We start from the raw sequence: 20,510 nt of genomic DNA on the forward strand, positions 1-20,510 counted from the left end.
CGGTTATCTTGAGTATTTTCCAGAAAAAAAAACAAAAAACAACTGTGCATTTCCAAGCAGATGCTGATATGCAACCCACCCCCACCCCACTTTCTTTTTCCATGAATACAGCAAACAGTAGACACTGTGCTGGTCCTCACTGCTTTTCACTGACCGTGTTCCATGTCATCCTGGAGAGAATTATCTATCCGAAACATAAAAAACTTCCTTACTCTCAGCTGCTGACAGATTCTTGTAATTTCTGAGACTGTAGATGGTCTCGTAGGGTCTTCCCCCCCCTTTTTTTTATTGTTATATCATAAACGATGCTGCATAACTCATGTGCCAGGCAAGCCTTTCACACCTGCAGGGTGAATCTGGCCAGAAGCAGAATTACTGACTCAAGGGTGTGCAACAGATTAACCCTGACAGCCGCGAATGTTCCCAAGTGTTCATTTCCTCCCAGTCTTGCCACCTGGAGGCTATTTCGTTTTTAAAAAATGTATTTATTTGGCTACACCAGGTCTTGGCTACAGCATGTGGGATCTAGTTTCCCGATCAGGGATTGAACCCAGGTCCCCTGTGTTAGGAGCATGGAGCCTTAGCCTCTGGACCACCAGGGAAGTCCCTTCTTTTTTTTTTTAATCTTGTTCCTTTGAGCTCAGGGTAGATTTAAAGAAAAGTTGTGAAATGGTGTAGAGTTCTTGCAGACCTTTCCCTCAACTTCCCCCGTGATAGCATCTTCTCTAAACATGGTAGAGGGAGCCAACCCAGGGAAGGAACACGAGTGCAGTGCTGGTAACGCAACCACCCATGGCATTCCCATTTCACCAGTTTCACCGAAGTCCTTATTCTGTCCCCAGATCTCATCCAGTGTCCTGAATGAGTTGTCTTGCCTCTGTAGTTCCCTTTAATCTGTGACAATTTCTCAGTTTCTCTTTGTCTTCTTTGACCCTTTCGAAGAATACTGGTTGGTTAGTTCTGTAGACTGTCCTTTAATCTGAGTTTGTCTGATGCTTTCCCATTACTGGAAAGAAGTTCCACATTTTTGGCAAACATAACACAGAACCAATGTGTGCTTCTCACTGCACTGTTTCAGGGAATTCAGGATATCAGCCGGATTTCCAGTCATACTGACCTTGGTCACATGGTCAAGGTGGTGTCTACTAGGTTTGTCCAGTGTGGAGTTAGCATTTTTCCACTTGTAGTTAATCTAATTTTGCAGTATATACAAGTACCAAGTCATTAAGTCATTGAAATTAATGTAATACTCTGTGTCAATTATACTTCAATAAATAAAATGAGGGACTTCCTGGTGGTCCAGTGGCTAAAACTGTGTGCTCCCAATGCAGGGGGCCCAGGCTCAATCTCTGGTCAGGGAACTAGATGCCACATGCTGCAACTGAGACCCAGCACAACCAAATAAATAAATAAATAAATAAATAAAATTTTTAAAATGAAATAAATCTCTTGGGGAAGACACTCTGAAATGATACAGATATCCTGTTTCTCCTTAGACTTCTGCCCACTAATTTTAGCATCATCTGTGGATCTTATCTGCAGCAATTATTATTGTGTTATTTATCCAGTGTTGATTTTCTGTTTCCTTCTTTTCTTCTCCATTTATTATTTGGAAGTCTAACGTAGGAAGAGCTGTTCCTCCCTCTTGGGGGCTGTGTTACCAGTCACTGCGGTGAGGGAAAGGGGGTTCACCGAGGACATGGAGACTGGATCCAGGCCCAGCCTGCCTCCAGCCTGTGGTCTTGGCATTTGTAGGAGCAAAGAGGACCCACTGGGTATTGCTAACAGTGACCTTGTCTCTCATGCCTGGAGGAGCACACCCCTGTGTATTTTCTGTCATCTCCCTGCACCACACCCAGCAAAAACTTCATTTTGAGATTCAGGAACCTCAGCCCAGGCCTGATTATAGCAACGACAATAGCTGCCCAGTATGGAAACCTTCAGCTGGCACCATAGTCTTGATGGATCTCACACACCCTATGGATAAGGATTATTATTAAACCCTTTTTATAAAGCAGGAGACTGAGGCTTGGACAGGGAGCATCGCTGGGCCTCCAGCCTTGGAACTGCTGAATCCAAGGCTGGCTCTTAAAATAGCAGGTTCCCCTGCAGGAGGGAGCAGAGGGACAACGTCCCACCTTCATCTCAGGCCAGCAGAGGGAGATGGAAACCCAGTGTCCCCTGAGGTCCCTGTTCCTGGAGAGGAGATTTCTCCACCGTGCTGGGCACCCAGCCGAGAACAAGACAGCTGCTCAGTTCACCTGTTATATTCATAGCCCCTTTCCACATTGGCCATAGACAGCTTTCATCATTTCTAAGACCATGACATCTTTGCGGTTCACCTGCAGGAAAGAGAAAGCACTGCAGCTCTTTTAGAAGAAAGGATGGTTCTCAACGTTTTATTATTAATATAAACATTTCCAAACATACAGCAACATTGAAAGAGGTTTACATTGAATACTCATATACCTACCACAAAGATTCTCCCAGTAGCATCTTACTGTACTTCCTTTACCATGTTTGAACCATTAGTCCATCCCTCTATCCATCGATTAATCTGTCTTTTTGACGCATTTCCAAATAAATTAGGCAGAAAGCAATTGAATACAAAGGATGAGGTTTTCAGAGTCATTGGAAGGGCTAGAAGTGCCTCTTGGCTGGGCTTCCAGGACTGACCCACCAGGGGAGCTGCTGCCTCGGACGCTGCCTGCTTGACTTTTGTATTGAAGAACACATCGATTTAATGCCATCCAGGGGCCAAGAAGCCATCACACCCCTGACGTTGGTAATAGGGACACTGGATGTTCACCTTGGAAAACCTTGATGTCCCTAACCTACCTTCACCAGCAGAACCCATGCAAAGCTGCAGTTGGGGGACCCTGTCTCAGTAATGTCTCGTTGCAGATCCTGGGTGATGCGTCTCATTGGCGAACTCATATCCTGGTCTCCCATGGCCAGGCAGTGGGGGAAGTACTGTTCAGAGCCTTGCAGCCTGTTGGTACAGGAAGGCCCAGTGACCAGGGACTGTTGCAGCACAACCGAAATCATCTACTTCTGGTAGCTGAGTTTTTTCCCACTTCTTACCACTCTAAACCTCACTGCCAGGAACATCCTTGAGCCACAACTAGAGAAAACCCTTGCAAAGCAATGAAGAGCCAGTGCAGCCAAAAAAAGAGAGAACATCCTTGAATGCCTGTCTTTCCCCCTCCTGGATCTCTTGCCTCTCTGGTGCTAGGAGGAAGACCAGCAGACTGGCCTGCAGCTCAGGAGAATCGTGAGGAAGGAGAAGGTACAGAGAGAAGTTTCTGCACCACCTTGTGGTTTGTGAACTCAGTAAATGGGCCTTCAGCTCAGCGTGTTCACTTGCTTACAGAAAGAAATCTCCCTTGCCACATGGTTCATCTTCCCTAGCCATCATCCTTTACCCGCCAGCTGGAGCTGGAAACCTCTCAAGTTTGGTCTGTTTTGCAGACAAGGAGCCCCGGACCAGGAATCTGTGGTCCATAACTTAGAATCTTGGAAAGAAAAGACCACTGGTGACTCCGGGCCATGTCCTCAAAGTGAAGGTTCAGGAAGGAAGGGGAGGAGTAAGGAGAGGGGATGATGCCTTCCCAGGGCCTGGACATTCTTCCTGTAGTATTTCCTGTAGTTGTTCTATTCTGACTTGGTATTGTCTTTGGAGATGACCAGGAACTCCATCTCAACTGAGCAGCTCTGATGGAAGGAGCAGCGGAGCCCACAGCCCTCTCTGTGCCCTCCCTGGGATCCAGGGCCACACTGCCTCCACGGAGTCACCTGCACATCGCCTGGGGGTCAGAAACCGCTCAGCCTGGGCCTGGGCAGAGCTGGGAGGCGGGGTCCCTGCCTGGGGGCGTCTTGGCCCCCTCCCCTCTTCACTCTAGTTCAGCTTTTATACCCCTTTCTGGGAACTGCCCTCATCTCCGGTGGTATTTGTTGACTTCACCCAGCTAACATCCGCTCCTCTTCCTTCCTGGGTGGCTTAGTCTGTTCTATTTTATTCTCTTCTGTTTCTTTTAGTTTAGTTTTTTTTTTTTTGCCACACCATGTGGCATGTGGGATCTTAGTTCCCCAACCAGGGATTGAACCCACATTCCCTGCATTGGAAGGTGGATTCTTAACCACCAGACCGCCAGGGAGGTTCCCTCTTTTAATTTTTAATGACTTTATTGAGGTATAATTGACACAGCATAAACTGCACGTATTTAAAGTATACAACTTGATAAGTTCTGACAAACGTGTACACCCGTGAAACCATCACCACAGCCTAGAGAGTGAACATAGCTGTCACCCCAGGGTATCCCCGTGCCCCTCCCAGCTGCTGCCTGCGGCTCCCCGACCCCCAGGCAACCACTGATCGGTTGAGCAGCTTGCATTTTCTAGAATTTTATGTAATTGAAATTACCCAGTGTGAATTAAAATGTTTTTACTTTAAAGAGATGCTGGTTACCACACACCGCATTGATTTTGCAGCTTATGATCATAGATCTGCGGTTTACAACTCCAGCTTGGAAGGCTGTCATACCCACAACCCACCTCAGGTTCCCCGCCCTTCAGAAGATCCTGGCCTTCACACTTCCTCTCCTCTATACTCACCCCGGGTTCTTGGCTCAGGGAGGGCAACCTGTTACGAGAATGGCCACAGCAGGAGGCAGAGGAGAGAAGAGTGAGGACTGACTGGGTCCAGGGGGTCCCCAGCGAGGTAGTTACCGGAGAAGGTGATGTGTCAGGTCCTCTCACTAGAGTGGACCCTTGGCCCCATTACACTGGCTGCTGGCGGGGTCCGCCACCCTCTGGGGTTCTCCTGGCGGGTGCACACTGACTCTGCAGCAACAAAGCTCCCTGAGAAAGATCCAAAGTCTCCTCAGATACTTCGTGATTAACTTCCCAAGAACCTGTCTTCCCTGTGAAGGTTATTCAAGTGATCTTATCACATGGCCATAAAACTTTAGGTCATCAAATGGTGTCATGCACCACTCACGTGCCTCTGGCCCTAACAGTCACCCATAAAGTCCCCTCCTGGTGAGTCCCAGTGGTCCCGCAGACCAGCCCCTCGGGAGTGGCTGGTGCTCAGGGTACACCCCTGGATAACTGAATGCCGAGCAGGTCCCTGGCCTAGCAGTTGAAAGAGCTCCCTGCTAAATGGTCCCAGCCTGTGGGGGTTAGCATTCCTTTGGACTCCAAATCTTTTGATAAACCCATACGTACTTCCATTCTTGGAGAAGAAAGTGATAAATTCCTAGAATCAGAACTGTCAGTGTTTTCATTTTCTTCAGATAAATACCTAGGAGTGGGTTTGCTGGATCATATGGTAGTTCTATTTTTAATGTTTTGAGGAACCTTCATACTGTTCTCCATAGTGGCTGCACCAACTTACGATCCCACCAGTGATGTCCATGAGTTCCCTTTTCTCCAAGTCCTCACCATCGCTTGTTATTTCCTGTCTTTTTTGATAATAGCCATTCTCATAGGTGTGATAGCTCATTGTGGTTTTGATTTGCAATTCTCTGATGATTAGTGACGTTGAACATCTTTTCATGTACCTGCTAGCCATCTGTATATTTCCTTTGAAAAAATGTCTGTTCAGATCCTCTGCCAGTTGAATTGTTTGGTTTTTCTGTTGTTGAATTAAATGAGTCCTTTATATATTTTGGATATTAACCCTTTATCAGATATATGATTTGCAGATATTTTCTCCCATCCCATATGTTACCTTTTCTTTTTGTTTATGGTTTTTCTTTACTGTGCAGAAGCTTTTTTAGTTTGACTTGTTTATTTTGCTTTTGGTGTCAAATCCAAAAAATCATTGCCAAGACTTATGTTAAAGAGCTTACTGCCTGTTTCTTCTAGGAGTTTGATGGTTTCAGGTCTTACATTCAGGTATTTAATCCATTTTGAGTTAATTTTTGTATGTGGTGTAAGATGTATGCATGCTAAGTTGCTTCAGTTGTGTCCAACTCTTTGCGACCCTATGGACCATAGCCTACCAGGCTCCTCTGTCCATGGAATTCTCCAGGCAAGAATACTGGAATGGTTTGCCATTTCTTTCTCCAAAGGATCGTCCCAACCCAGAGGTCGAACCTGCGTCTCTTTATGTCTGCTGCGTTGGCAGGCAGGTTCTTTACCACTAGTGCCACCTGGGAAAGTGTTACAGTTTCATTCTTTTACATATGGTTGTCTAGTTTTCTCAGTGTCTTTTATTGAAGATAAATATATTATTGAGGATAATATTTCTTCATGGTTCGGTCTTGGAAGGTTGTATGTTTCTAGGCATTTATTCATTTCTTTTAGGTTGTCCAATTTGTTGGCATGTAATTGTCTGTAGTACTCTCTCTTGATCCTTTGTATTTCTGTAGAATCAGTAGTAACGTCTTCATTTCTGATTTTATTTGATTCCTCTTCCTTTTTTTGTTGGTCTAGCTAAAGATCTATCAATTTTGTTTATATTTTCAAAGGACCGGCTCTTGGTTTCATTGACCTTTTATATTGTCTTTTTAGTTTCTATTTTATTTATTTCTGCTCTGATCTTTGTTATCTCCTTCCTTCTATTAACTTTAGGCTTCATTTGTCCTTCTTCTAGTTCCTTGAGGTATAAAATTAGGTTGTATATTGAGATTTTTCTTGTTTCCTGAGGTAGGTATTTATTACAATGAAATTCTCTCTTAGAATTGCTTTTGCTGAATCCCATGAGTTGCGGTATAGTGTATTTCATTTTCATTCATTTCAAAGTGTTTTTAATTTCTTCATTGACCCATTGGTTGTGCAATACATGTTGTTTAATCTCCACATATTTGTGAATTTTCCAGTTTTCTTGTAATTGATTTCTAGCTTCATACCAGTGTGGTCAGAAAAGATACTTGATATGATTTCAGTCTCCTTGTTAAGGCTTGTTTTGTGGCCTAACACATGATCTATAATTGGAGAACATTTCATGTACACTTGAGACTTGAGAAGAATGTGTTTTCTGTGTCTTTTGGATTGAATATTTGGATTGAATATTTTTAAATGTATTTGTGTTTTCAAAATAACATTAATTACTAATGTTGTCAAAGGAACATGAGTACTTAAAGAGTCAAATACATCTATGATTTATGATAAAAAGAAGAAAACTCAATCTTCTTTTCTACCTCAGTTCCTGTTCCCCAGTTTAACTATTTTACCTGTTTTTTTTTGTATTTACCACCATATTTTTAAAAATTGTTTTCCCTCTTAGAACTGCTTTTGCTGATTCCCATGAGTTTTGATATGTTGTATTTCATTTTCATTCATCTCAAAGTATTTTTTAAAATTTCTCTTTCTGGAGAAGGAAATGGCAACCCACTCCAGTATTCTTGCCTGGAAAAGTCCATGGACAGAGGAGCCTGGTGGGCTGCAGTCCATGGGGTTACATGACTGAGCACGCGTGCATGAGGGTGGAGGGAAATGGGTTGGTAGCAATAAACTGGTAGAACTAAAAAAAAAATATTTCTCTTTCAATTTCTTCATTGACCCATTTGTTGTGCAATATATGTTGCTTAATTTCCTTTAAAATTTAAAAATAGAACTGTATACGATCCAGTAATTCCACTCCTAGGCATATATCTGGAAAAAACAGAAACACTGATTTGAAAAGATACCTGCACGCAAGTGTACATAGCAGCACTTTACAATAGCCAAGACCTAGGAACAACCCAAGTGCCCATCAATAGACGACTGTGATTTTGCTGGGAAGAGGGGGGACCTCAGTCCTTGTCTACTTTGAAGGAGGAGCTTAGCAAAGAGACTAAGACTGTGAAACAAAAATAAAGCATTTATTAGAAGCAAACAATGTGTGGAAGAAAACACAGGGAACTCCAGAGTGAGTTGTGTGTCAATGGGAGAGATTCAAGTTGCAGTCTTTGGGTTGCCTCTGACACCATCTTGCCTGTGTCCATCTTTGGTCTGGCTCAGGGTCCTGCCCAATATGTGCGTGCATCTCTCAGCCAAGATCAGTTCCAACACGAAGGTTTCTGAGAGCTTGACAGGACAAATTATGGGCTGGTGTCTCCTCTCTCCCTTTTTCTCTCCCCTCTACTCAGGACTTTCTCTGCCAGAGTATCAGGCAGGGAAATCCCCTTAACCACAAGAATTAGAAGAATGTGGTTGCTTTGGCTTTTACCCAATCAAGGCCCAGTAGTCCTGAGGGTACGTTATATCTCCAAGTATCAAACAGGAGACTGGTTGGAGCTGCTCAACCTGGGGCCCCATCTATCTCCTGCCTCAGTTGGATTAAAAGGATGTAAGATATATATCTAATATGTATGTATATGTGTGTGTGTGTGTGTATACATACATACATACATAAATAGAGATGTGTGTGTGTGTGTGTGTGTGAGTATATATATATAATGGAATATTACTTGGCCATAAAAGTAAACAGTGCCATTTGCAGCACCATGGATGAACCTAGAGAGTGTTATGCTTAGTGAAATAAGTCAGAGAGAAAGGAAAATACTATTTGATATCACCTATATGTGGAATATAAAAAATAATATAAATGAATGTATATGTAGAACATAAACAGACACACAGATACAGAAAACAAACCTGTGATTACCAAAGAGGAAAGGGAAGTGGGAAGGGACCAATTAAGGGCATGGGATTAACAGATACAAACTATGTATAAAGTAGATAAGCAACAAGGATTCACTGTATAGTACAGGGAATTATACACATTATCTTGTAATAATCTGTAATGGAGTATAATCTGCGAAAAGACTATCACTGTGCTGTACACGTGAAACTCTTGTTCACAATACATAATATATTCACAGTATTGTAAATCAACATATCTCAGTTCAAGAGAAGAAGTGAAGGTGGCAGTGTGCCACCATGGTATGATGTTAAAAGTTCCAGCAGAGTCACTAAGGGCAGATGAACAGGTTAGGCCAATCCTGCCTTTCTCTTGGCTAAAGCGACCTGTGAAATTCTCTCCCCCTTGGGAAGGGCAGCATTCTTGACTCCTGAGAGATAGGATAAACATCAAGCTTTATTTAGGATATAAACTTCAAAACAGACAAGAATGTTTGGACAAAATTTGGATGCTTATAGTGACATTAAATACAGTAAGTTTGAGGACACCCGAAGGAAAGATGAGCCATTCATCCACTCACTAAACATTGCCTGAGTGCCTTCTCGATGCCAGGTGCTGGGCTGGGCATTTCTTGGAACCTGCCCTTCAGTCTAGCCTCCAGGCAGTGACAAAGGAGTTCCCCATGAAGCCGGGAGAATTTGCCAGAGGCCTCAAGAAACTTGAAAACAGTGAAACCAGCATTTTTGGTGAAAGATCAAACGAGCCTGGGTGAAACTGATCTCTGTATCCATTTTAGAAAAGCAAGAAGTTCTACATCCATATTTAAAGAAAAAAAAAAATTCAACCTAGAATAAGCAGTGTCATAATAAGGGAAGCCTGGGGAACTTCAGGAGCCTAGAGGATGTGTTTGATGCAGCCTAGCTATCAGAGGGCTGTCTTCCTCTAGGAAGAAGAGACACTCCAGCTGAGACCTAAAAAATGAATTGGGCACAGTGGGAAAAGAGGAGTGGGGGGATGGTATCCCTGGCAGAGGTGACCTCAGGTGTGAGATGGAAGGGCGAGCAGAATGGGCCTGCGCCCAGCCCTTGCGGAGCTCGTGACGCAGTGGGGGAGACAGACGTGTCACCAGTGACAGCCAAGATTGGTCAGGGCTGGGATGTAGGAGCCCAAAGAGCTGAGGATGCCCAGAGGGGTCTTAGTCCTGAAGAAGGAAACACCTGAGACACCCCTTGAAGAACAACTAGGAGTTAGCAGGCATTTCACAGAGAAAAATCAACAAAGTCAAAAGATGGTTCTTTGAAAAGGTTAATACTACGCAAGGGGGAAGACACAAATTTCCATTAAAAGGGATGAAAGATGAAAGATCAATTCAGATCCTAACTCTAGGATGACAAGAGTATATCATGGTCAACTGTAGCCCCAAAATTTGGCAATATAGAGGAAATGGACAGTTTCCTTGAAAAACACAATTAACAATATTGACACAAGAAAAAATAGAAACTCTGAATAGCCCTATATCTGTTAGAGACATTGAATCTATAATTGGAGGAGGCTGCCAAGGACTAGTTCTGTCCTCCCATCACCCATGTTTCTGCCACCAGAGATCCCCAGCGTGCACTGATATTGTTGTATTTTTCACATGTCAATCAGTCAGTTCAGATGTGTCATATGCGGTGTTTGTGGCCTTGGCTGACGTGAAGCTCTTCAGTGAAATTTGCCTGTCGGCTAATTTGACTTAGTGATCAAACTGTGCAGTACTTTGTCCATTCTGGATTTTAAAAGTTTCTTATTACGCATTATAGCAAATTTACCACTGTATGAAGTGGAAATTAAGACTTTATGTAGTTTTTATATGTTGTAATATTTCTTCAAATAAATCTCTCCTATAAATCAAAAAAAAAAAACCTTCCCCTTAAAGAAAACCACAGGCCCAGACAGCTTCAGTGATAAATTCTTCCAAACATTTAAGAAAGAAACAAGGTCATTACCCAAACTTCTAAATAATACAGAAAGTGAAACACTTCCTTATTCATTTTATGAGTCCAGTGAGATACTTATACCACAACCTAACAAGGTCATTATAAGAAAGAAAAATTTTAGGCCAAGATCTCTTCTAAACATGGATTCAAAAATGTTAGCAAGTAGAATCCAGCACTGTATAAGAAAGATAATACATTATGACCTAGTGGGATTTATTCCAAGACTACAAGGTTGGTCTAGCAGTCAAATATGTGGGGGGCCTAGTTTGGGACAGTCTGTTCTTTCCCAGTCCTCTATTTGTCTGTCCTTGTACCAGTACTGTCTTGTCTTAATTACTTTAGCTTTGTAGTTAGTCTTGAAATCTGATTGTGTAAATCTTCAAACTTTGATCTTCTTTAAAATTTTCTATTCTTAGGACCTCTGCATTTCCTGTGAATTTTAGGGTCAGCTTGTCCCTAGCAACAAAATACCTTATTAAGATGTGTGTTGGGATTGTCTCAGTTATGCAATGCCCTGTGATTCAGCAGTTTCATTCCTGGGAAAGCTGCCTACTGTAGGCTTCCTGAGTGTCCATCCGTGGGGTGTGGGTGAATGAACTGTTCAGTCAATACAGTGGATGAACTGAACGCATGGCAACACCACGGCTCTCACATATTGTTGAACAAAAGAAGTCAGAACAGAAAGAGTGATAGAGTGATCTATCACGAGGAAGACAGAATAAGATTTAAGAGAACGTATCATCTATCATAAGAGGTCAGAATAGTGATTTTAGGAGTACTGACTGGAAGAGGGCTTGAGGGTGGGAGCCATTTGGAGTGTGGGAATGTCCTAAATCTTGATCTAAGTGATGCTTACCTATTACAAAATTATCCAGCTCTTGGGGGAGAATGGGTACATGGATATGTATGGCTGAGTCCCTTTACTGTTCACCTGAAATTATCACAACATTGTTTGTTAATCAGCTATACCCCAATACAAAATAAAGATTTTTAAAAAATAGATTTAAAAAATTATCTAGCTCTACAGTTAAGATTTGTGTACTTTGTGGAAGTTATATTTCACTAAAAAGGAAAAAAAGAATGGATTGGGGGGGGTCACTGGAGAGAAAGCTATTTACATAACTCAACTGTATCATCACTGCGTACCAGCCCCAGCCAAATGGAAAATGGAGTTTTAAATACCATGAACAATAATGGCAAAACTATTAGTACCTAGAAATAAATAAAATTAGAGAAGTGCAAGGCTGGCAGAAAGAATGGGAGGCTAAGTGGAGACAGAGACCACACTCACGGATTCAAAGACTCCGTGCTGGGAAGATGTCACTGTCCTAAACACGATCTGTAGATTTGGGAATTCCAACCAACGTCTAGGACAGTGGCTTTCAGCCTTTTGCCCATGTTCCAGTTGCACACACAGTCACATAGTCCCACACAAACCAAGAATAAAAGTTTTGTGAAACAGTCCTTGCCCTGAGTACATAAGATTGGCTTGGATGTTTTATATTCTTTTTTGTTGTTGTTATATCCATGAACTTGGTTTTTTGTTGTTATTGTTTTAGTTCCACATGTAAGTGAGATCATAGGGTATCTGTCTTTCTCTGACCAACTAGAGTAATGCATCCCAAGTCCATCTAATATTTTCTATTATGTTGCAGGAAGGGGTACCCCTTCCAGGGCCCGAGAGTGTGCTCTTTTCTCACACCTGGAAATGCATTGTCCGAGGAGACACATGTGCTGACAAAGCAAAAGACTTCATTGGGAAGGGACACCTGGGTGGAGAGCAGAAGGGTCAGGGAACCCAGGAGGACTGCTCTGCCACGTAGTCGCAGTCTCAGGTTTTACGGTGATGGGATTAGTTTCCCGGTTGCCTCTGACCAATCATTCTGACTCAGGGTCCTTCCTGGTGGTTCGTGCATCACTTAGCCAAGATGGACTCCAGCGTGAGGGTTTCTGGGAGGTTGGCAGGATATATCATCTCCTCCCTCCTCCATTGGCTTCCCAGGTGGTGCTAATGGTAAAGAACCCATCTGCCAATGCAGGAGGCATAAGCAACTCGGATTCAGTCCCTGGGTTGGGAAGATTCCCTGGAGGAGGGCATGGCAACTCCCTGTAGCATTCTTGCCTGGAGAATCTCATGGACAGAGGAGTCTGGCGGGCTACAGTCCATAGGGTCACAAAGGGTCAGACACAACTGAAGTGACTTAGCACTCACCCTCCTCATTGGGCTCCTCTTGAATTCTTCTGGGGTAATTTTACAAGACATGCTGTGGGCGGGCATATCCTCCCTCCTTTGGTCCCTTCTGAGTTCTCCAGGTTAGTATTTGGCGGCAGTGCCTCATTCTTTATCAGGACCTCCTGTTGCAACACAGGTCATGCAAGTGGCTATCATCATACCTGACAAGGGTCAGTCACTAGTTCCCTAAAAATTATATTCTTGCTTATATTTTTAATGCTAGTTTGTGTAACCACACTGACCTCATGACCCACTTACAGGATGAGATATGCAGTTTGAGAACTGTCATGCAAGAGAAGATCAAGTCATCCTAGAAAATCATTGCCCAGCTGAGAGCAAAGTGACATGTGCTCCATGGAGTAAGAGTAGAGAAGCTGGCTGACCTTGATCCTGAGGACACATCAAGGCATCCAGACCCCTCTGCTAGGCGGCCCCCACCCTGACACAGCCCATCACAGGGGCTCCTTTCTAGCATAGTCACGTCACACCGAACAGTGTCTCCATGATTGTTGCCTTGTATGTGCCATTTATTTTCATTTTCCTGACTTGTCTGATGCACAGAGTGCTAGGGGCTGTACTATAGCCCCTGAACAGCCAGTGTGTTAAACCTTGATCTTGAGAAAGAATGGTGTGGCCTAGGGAGATTGGGGGGTGCGAAGTGGAGAGGGGAAGAGGGGTTGCTGGCTTCCTCCTCAGCCATGTTGGGAGCCAAGGGAGATGGTAAGAAGAGTGTAAATAAGAATAAAATATATATTACAAATCACTTGTAGGAATGGGGAGCAGAGGGGCCAGGGAAAGACGAGGTGCTCATCTCTTATGGTGTGGCTGGGGAACCAATAGGAAATACAAAAGATATCATTTCTGTTGTGTTAGGAATATGACATTTTCATATTGGAGCATCCTTTCTTTGAAGTATTACCGAAATCCACATACTCTTGTGATTTGGTGCCTGCCGTTGCCCAGTTTATAAGGAAAAAAAAAAGAAAAGCAAGTTCTTTTACAGTCAAATTTTATGTTGTTCCTTTTTATCCTTGAAATTATACTTAACAGTTTCATTCCCTGAAGAATTCTGTCTAATGAATGATGTATCAGCAACCAAAATATGTACAGAAATTCAAATTTTAATCTGTTTAATTTCCTGTGTAAGGTTCTAAATGTTAAGATATTTTCTTCTGGTTTGAATTGCCTTTAAAATTATTGGTCCAAAAAGATAAAATTATTAGTCCACAATTAATTAAAACATTTTATGTGTTCTACATTTTCTGGATAATTATTAAACATTAAAAGTAAGCTGAGAGGTAGGAAAATGAATCTCCAGATGAGCCAGAAAACAGGGCATCACCCCCAATAATCCCAAGTATCCTTGGATGAATGTTAACTGTCACATGAGTAAGTCAGGGTTCAGCATCCATTCTGCCTTGGTTTCTAAGACTCAAATGCTGAGAATCTTCCTTCACAAAGAAACAGCTAGTCAAGGAATCTTTTTGTTCCAGCAACATCAGTCAGCTCTGAGCTTCTTCCAGGATATATGCCCAGAACCTCACCGTGAGGAGCTCCATCTTCAGGGTCGATGAAGATCTAGGCTGGGAGCCAGACTTACAGAGGATTGGGCACCCTGTGCTCACAGTTGCTTAGCATCCATTCCCACATTTCAGCTGCCCTTTCTTTGGATCCAGGAAGTGCCCCCACCACCACCCCCTACCCTCGCCGCTGCATTTGGGGAAGATCTGGAAAGAAAGGGTTCTGTCTTTCTCAAGTGGGTGGGGTGATGGTACCCAGGGAGGTGGCTTGAGAGACAAGCAGAAGGAGCTAAGCTTTCAGCAGTTGACCCTTTCTTTACACCTCCTGGGACTTTGCGCCCTGGGAGCTCCTAGGGACCTTCCAGGAGCTCCTAGGGACCTTCCAGGAGCTTGGTCCCCAGTCTCAGAACCTCCCCTCTGGGGCACAGTTTCTCATTCCTGGCCCCTTGCCAGAATCTTCTGGGAGATTTAAAGGATGCCCTCAGGGTCACCCCAAGAGGGGTGAGTGGCGTTCCTCAGACCAGGCCAGGGGCAGGGTCTTCTTTAAAGCACCCCCCTGGTGATTTTGGCTGCCGTGTCCCCAATTCTCTGACCTGGACACCGAGGCGTGGAGGGGCGGGGGTGGCCGGGGGCCCCAAGCGCACGACCTGACCCCTCTCTTCCCCCGCAGTGTACCACTGGGTGGAGATGCGGACCAAGATGCGCATCATGGGCTTCCGGGGCACGGTCATCAAGCCGCTGAACGAGGAGGCGGCCGCCGAGCTGGGCGCCGAGCTGCTGGGCGAGGCCACCATCTTCATCGTAGGCGGCAGCTGCCTGGTGCTGGAGTACTGGCGCCACCAGGCACAGCAGCGGCGCAAGGAGGAGGAGCAGCGCGCTGCCTGGGCCGCCATGCAGGACGAGGTGGGCCACCTGGTGCTGGCGCTCGAGGCCCTGCAGGCACAGGTGCAGGCAATGCCACCGAAGGGCGCCCTGGAGGAGCTGCAGGCGCAGATGCAAGACGTGCGCGCCCAGCTGGGCGCCGGGGACCCGCCGTCCACCCCCGGGGCTGCATCCACGTCCCAGGCAGTGTCCTCATCCAAGAAGTAGGAGCTTGCTGAAGCCTGAACTTGGACGTGGCCTTGTGTGCCCTGATGTGGCCTTCTCCCCGCATTACCCCTGCCTGTGCTGGCCCAGGGGAAACCACCAGGATGTGGATGGATGGAACTTGGCTTAGGTCACCCTCCTGCTGACCCGTAATACTTTCCTACTGTGACCAGTGGCCGGCAGGTGAAGCGTTACAATGTGGCCCCTCCAGCCTCTGACTCATGTGGTGCAGTCCGCAGTGCTCACCTTTCCCGCCCACTCCAAACCGTGCAGACCCAGGGCCCAGCCAGCAGGACAGCAGGCTTACTCCTCTGGCAGAAGACCTGGAACCGGACTTGAGCCAGATCAACCTGTCAGCCCCCCATTTATGGTGATCAGTGTTATGTTTCCCTGAGACGCTCATCCTTAACACCAGAATACCTCCTTCCCTTTGTCAGGTGGTGCTGGCCATTGTGAGGAAATGCAGTGTCTTTCAGTCGCTTCTGCCTCCCTCACCTTCTAAGGTGGGCTCTGGGCATCACTCCTCTCTTTGAGGGGAACAAACGGGGGATCTGGGCTTACAGTTGATCTGTCAAATATTATAGCTTTCCACTTAACCTGATCTATGGTCTCTTCCCCCGAGACACTCAAATGGAATTTTCCAGCAGAACCAACCGCCACCCCCTTCCTTCAGTCTAGGGCACAATGCACTGGAATGGCTGTGCAGGGCCTTCTAGCAGCGCCCTACCACTCCCACTTCTGGTGGAAAATTCGATCCTGCCAATGGCTAGTCTGGCCTGTCTTGTAGCCTCAGCCCTCTGGTTACCTGTCCCCAAGGTCCCAGGCCTTTCCTGACATGTCCTTTCCTGCCTTCCCACTCTCTTCTTCAGTGGCGTCGCTCAGGGGACTGCCCGCCATGGATTAGATGACTGCATCCCCGTGTTCCATCAGATCTGTAGATCTGTGTGCTCTTGCCCTCCTCTCATGGAGCGACTTCACTTTCACTTTTCCCTTTCATGCACTGGAGAAGGAAATGGCGACCCACTCCAGTATTCTTGCCTGGAGAACCCCAGGGACAGCAGAGCCTGGTGGGCTGCCGTCTATGGGGTCGCACAGAGTCAGACACGACTGAAGCGACTTAGCAGTAGCAGCATGGGGCTCTGGTCCAACAGCCCCTCTTCACGCAGCTTTACCCTCCTGCCTCCAATCCCCAAGCCCCACCTCCATCCCACTGGGCTTGGCTACCAGTTGGTCTTACCTTTGTTATTAGTTTCCAGGGCTGCCGTAACAGATAACCACGAACTCGAACTCGAACTCGGTGGCTTAAAGCAACAGGAGTTTAGGGACTTCCCTGGCGGTCCAGGGATTAAGGCTCTGCGCTTCTAGTGCAGAGGGCCAGGTTCAGTCCCTGGTTGGGGAACTAAGACCCACATGCTGCAGGGCGGCCAAAACAAACCAAAAAACCCCACAACTACAGGAGTTGTGGAGGTCAGAGATCTGAAACCAGGGTGTTCACAGATCTCCCTCCCTCCACAGGCTCTAGGGGAGGACGCTTTCTTGCCTCTTCAGCTTCTGTGGCCTCAGGCATCCCTTGGCTTGTGGCCACATGTCCCCAGCCTCTGCCTCCATCTTCCCATGGCCTTCTCTTCCTCCCTGTCTCTTGTGAAGACTCCTGTCATTGGATTTAGGGCTCACTCAAAATCAAGGATGATTTCACGTCAAGATCCTTGATTAATTACATCCACAAAGACTCTTTCCAAATAAGCTCCCATAACTTTCCTGGGTGAGGCAGCCCAGGAGCACGTTGGGACTCCTGCCAACCCTGTGGGACATTTGGGGAAGCACAGGGGTGAGAGGAGCAGTCCAGGAACCATCCTTCACAACGTGGCTTCTCTTCCAGGACTCACCCCTGAAGCGGGAGGGGTCTGGGCCCCACCAGTCTGCATTCTGTCTTTCAGGCTGTTGCTGTTCTTTAGTCACTAAATCGTGTCCAACTCTTGCAACCCCATGGACCACAGCCCACCAGGCTTCCCTGTCCATAGGATTTTCCAGGCAAGAATACTGGAATGCGTTGCCATTTCCTTCTCCAGGGGATCTTCCTGATCCAGGGATCAAACCTGTGTCTCCTGCATTGGCAGGCAGGCTGATTCTTTACTACTGAGCCACCTGGGAAGCCCCTTTCAGGCTGTAGATGTTGCTTACTTAAAGGAGCCCTGGAGTGAGGAAGTCAGCTGAAGGATGTGTTTGAGAATCATGAGGTACGAGGCTTATTAAAATTAGGAGAGAAGCTGGGAGGAAGATGAGAGGGTGGTGGACTGCTTCGGGAGGGGGCAGAGATCGCTACACAAGAGCGAAAGGAGGGGGTGCAATTCTCTGTCAGGACAGCCCCCCATTACACCTAAGATCTTAGCATTTGATGAATGTGGTGAGACCCATTCCACCTCTTTCCCAGCAGCTGTAGGTGGAGTGGGAGGAGCCAGCTTTCTCTCCCTTCCTCCCTCACCTCACTTCCCCAGGGGAGTGAAAACCATCTGGACACAAGACCTACCCAGATAGAAAACCAAGAAACTGGGGTTCTGAGACAGTATCTTAATTGCTTCTAGAAGAGCCTCCACTGATGGAGAGGGAGCTGAGGAGGGGCCCAGGTAGGGATACTTTTAAAATCGGAGGTGACTTGAGTGGGTTAATTGATGAAGGCAAGAAGGCAGGAGACAGAGCTGCCACGGGATGATGGAGTGGTTGATGGAGCCAGGTGAGGCGGCTCAGTACCTGTTTCCATGGTTACCTCTGGTAGGGGTGGGGTGGGTCCACTCTGGCACTGACACATCTCTGGAGCAGGGTTTCTGGAGGCCAGGGACTGTAACTGCCTTCCCCACATCACGTCAGTGTCAGTGACATCAATGTCAGTGACCTCTCGTCAATTAGATGCGGTCATTATCAGTGGCGGTGGTGGTGGTTTAGTTGCTAAGTCATCGTCAATTAGATGCGCTCATTATCAGAGTGGTGGTGGTGGTGGTTTAGTTGCTAAGTCATATCCGACTCTTGCAACCCCATGGATGTATCCTGCTAGGCTCTCTGTTCATGGGATTCTCTAGGCAAGAATAATGGAATGGGTTGCCATTTCCTTCTCCAGGAGATCTTCCTGACCCAGGAATCGAACCTGGGTCTCCTGCACTGCAGGCAGATTCTTTACCAACTGAGCTACAAGGGAAGCCTCTGGTGGAATTAATTACTGAGTTCCAGTTAGGCACGGGGCACTGTTCTAAGTGCTTCACATAGTCAACATAACATTATTTTCTTTGTTTCATTGATGAGGAAACCGAGGCACAGAGAGGGAACGTCACCTACCCAGGGTCACACAGGAGGGGAAGAAGCAGAGGTGGGATGAGAAGACGGGCAGTCTGGGTTGGAGCCCCTACCCCCTGCGCCACCCTGACCCTGACGTAGTGCTGCTCTCGCATCTCGGACTCAGAACTCAGCCCTGACATGTACTTGCATGCGGCGAGACTTTGTGGGATGTAGCCACTTCACTCCCTGCGTGTGGGTGGGGTCAGCACATGTGAGGGGAAAGAATCCCCCCCCAAAACGCACAAGACCAGAGGATGGCTCATCGCTCTGGTTTCCTGCTAGCTAAAATTTTGTATCTATTTGTGACTTGGGTAAAGGGGTTAGAATAAATTTGTAATTCAAATTGGTTGTCTTCAAGTTGGTGTATTTTTTTCCCCACATTTAAAAATGCCTGTTAACCTTAGAAAAACTGTGCTTCATTTATTTATTCTTTTATTCAAAGAACTGTCACCGAGGGAATTGCCCGGTGGTCCAGTGGTCCGGACTCTGCGCTTCCTCTGCATGGGGCAGGAGCTTGACCCTGGGTGTCGCACCTGACCGACCAACAAACAAAAAACTGTCACCAAGGTGCCCACCATGTTCCTCACCGTGTTCTCTGCAGAGCTGGTGTCCCAGCCGTGAAGGAGACGGCCCCAGCCCAACCCCCCAGGGGCTTACAGTCCAGTGTTTCTCTTCCAATGTTATCTGCCCCGTGGTTATTTGGGAAGGAGGGAGTCCTCCCCTCCTGAGGAGGGCTGTAAGCCATAAGAAGCAAATTCTTCAACAGTGGCTCATATAAGCCTCATCCAGTGTGCTGAGGACCTTGCCTCTCCCATCTCCTGGCAGGCCCTGTTGGCCCCCATGTTGGTTTCCCTGTTGGGCAGGCCCTTGCCTGGGGAGAGCCACCTCAGGAGAAAATGGACTTCCTAAAGCCCCCACCTGACCCACTGGCTGGCCCATCGCTGAGCTGGCCACTGATGCTGTGGGGCCAGGCTGGGGTCCCCCAGCCCCTATAGACAGAAGGAGAGGAGAAGCATGTCCAAAGGAGGTTGGAAAGGGCACCATCTACCCGCTTACTGGACAAATGTTTACTGTGCTTCTGGCCCCATTCTGTCTAGTAGCTGGGAGTTAGCCAGGAACTAGACAAGTTTGCTGCTACTGCAGAGACATGGACAGTAAAAGAAAACTAGGGTCTTCCCTGGTGGCTCAGTGGTAAGGAATCCACCTTCCAATGAAGGGGGAGGGGCGGGGACTGAGATCCTACATGTCTTGGGGCAATTAAGCTCCGGAGCCGCGACTACTGAGCCCACGTGCCACAGCTAGAGAGCTGGGCACCGCAAGGAAGACCCAGCGCAGCCAAAAACAGGAAGGAAGAAAGAAGAAAAACTAATCCATGTCTCGGTGATGAGGGCTGAGAAGAAAGAGTTTCAAGAGTAAAGGAGATAAGGATGTAGATCAGCTGGTCAGGGAGGAAATGCGAGGAGTCCTGTTGGCAGCTGCCAGAGTGAGAAAGGGTTAATAGCCCCTGCAACGGTGTGGGGGTCTGCCTCTTCCTGGACCTGCAAGAGGCTCTGCTATGAGGACGGACCTGGGGTCAGCAGACTAAGGCCTGGCTCTGCCTGTCTTTGGGAATGAAGATTTATTGGAATCCAGCCACACTCATTTGTTTATGTCTTTTTATGGCTGCTTTTGCACGGCAATGGCAGAGTTGAGTCATTTGTGAAAAATACCATTTTGCCTTCAAAGATGCAAATATTTACTGTTTGGCCCTTTACATAAAAAGAGTTTACTGACCCCTGGAACAGAGTAAGCAAGGG

At 46.4% G+C, this 20,510-nt stretch overlaps 1 protein-coding gene across 3 annotated transcripts in view; it reads left to right on the forward strand.

Moving 5' to 3' along the window:
• OPA3 (outer mitochondrial membrane lipid metabolism regulator OPA3) overlaps window positions 1–20,510 on the forward strand; it is a 58,889-nt gene that overhangs the window by 17,701 nt on the left and 20,678 nt on the right. Inside the window, exons 2-3 of one of the 3 annotated variants that reach the window (XR_014060874.1) lie at window positions 14,972–17,418; window positions 18,462–19,057. The exons of 1 other annotated variant lie outside the window; for it this stretch is intronic. Coding sequence is in view for 1 of the 2 variants with exons in the window: in XM_081515695.1 (XP_081371821.1) it covers window positions 14,972–15,390 (419 nt within the window). In the remaining variant the exon portion in view is untranslated. Of the gene's footprint in view, window positions 1–14,971; window positions 19,058–20,510 lie in introns of those variants that run through there. One more of the 3 variants, XM_081515695.1, reaches the window with a different exon arrangement.

The sequence above is a fragment of the Giraffa tippelskirchi genome, chromosome 7 (assembly GCF_054371585.1).
Source record: "Giraffa tippelskirchi isolate mGirTip1 chromosome 7, T2T-mGirTip1v1.2.pri, whole genome shotgun sequence".
NCBI classification, from domain to species: Eukaryota; Metazoa; Chordata; class Mammalia; order Artiodactyla; family Giraffidae; genus Giraffa; species Giraffa tippelskirchi.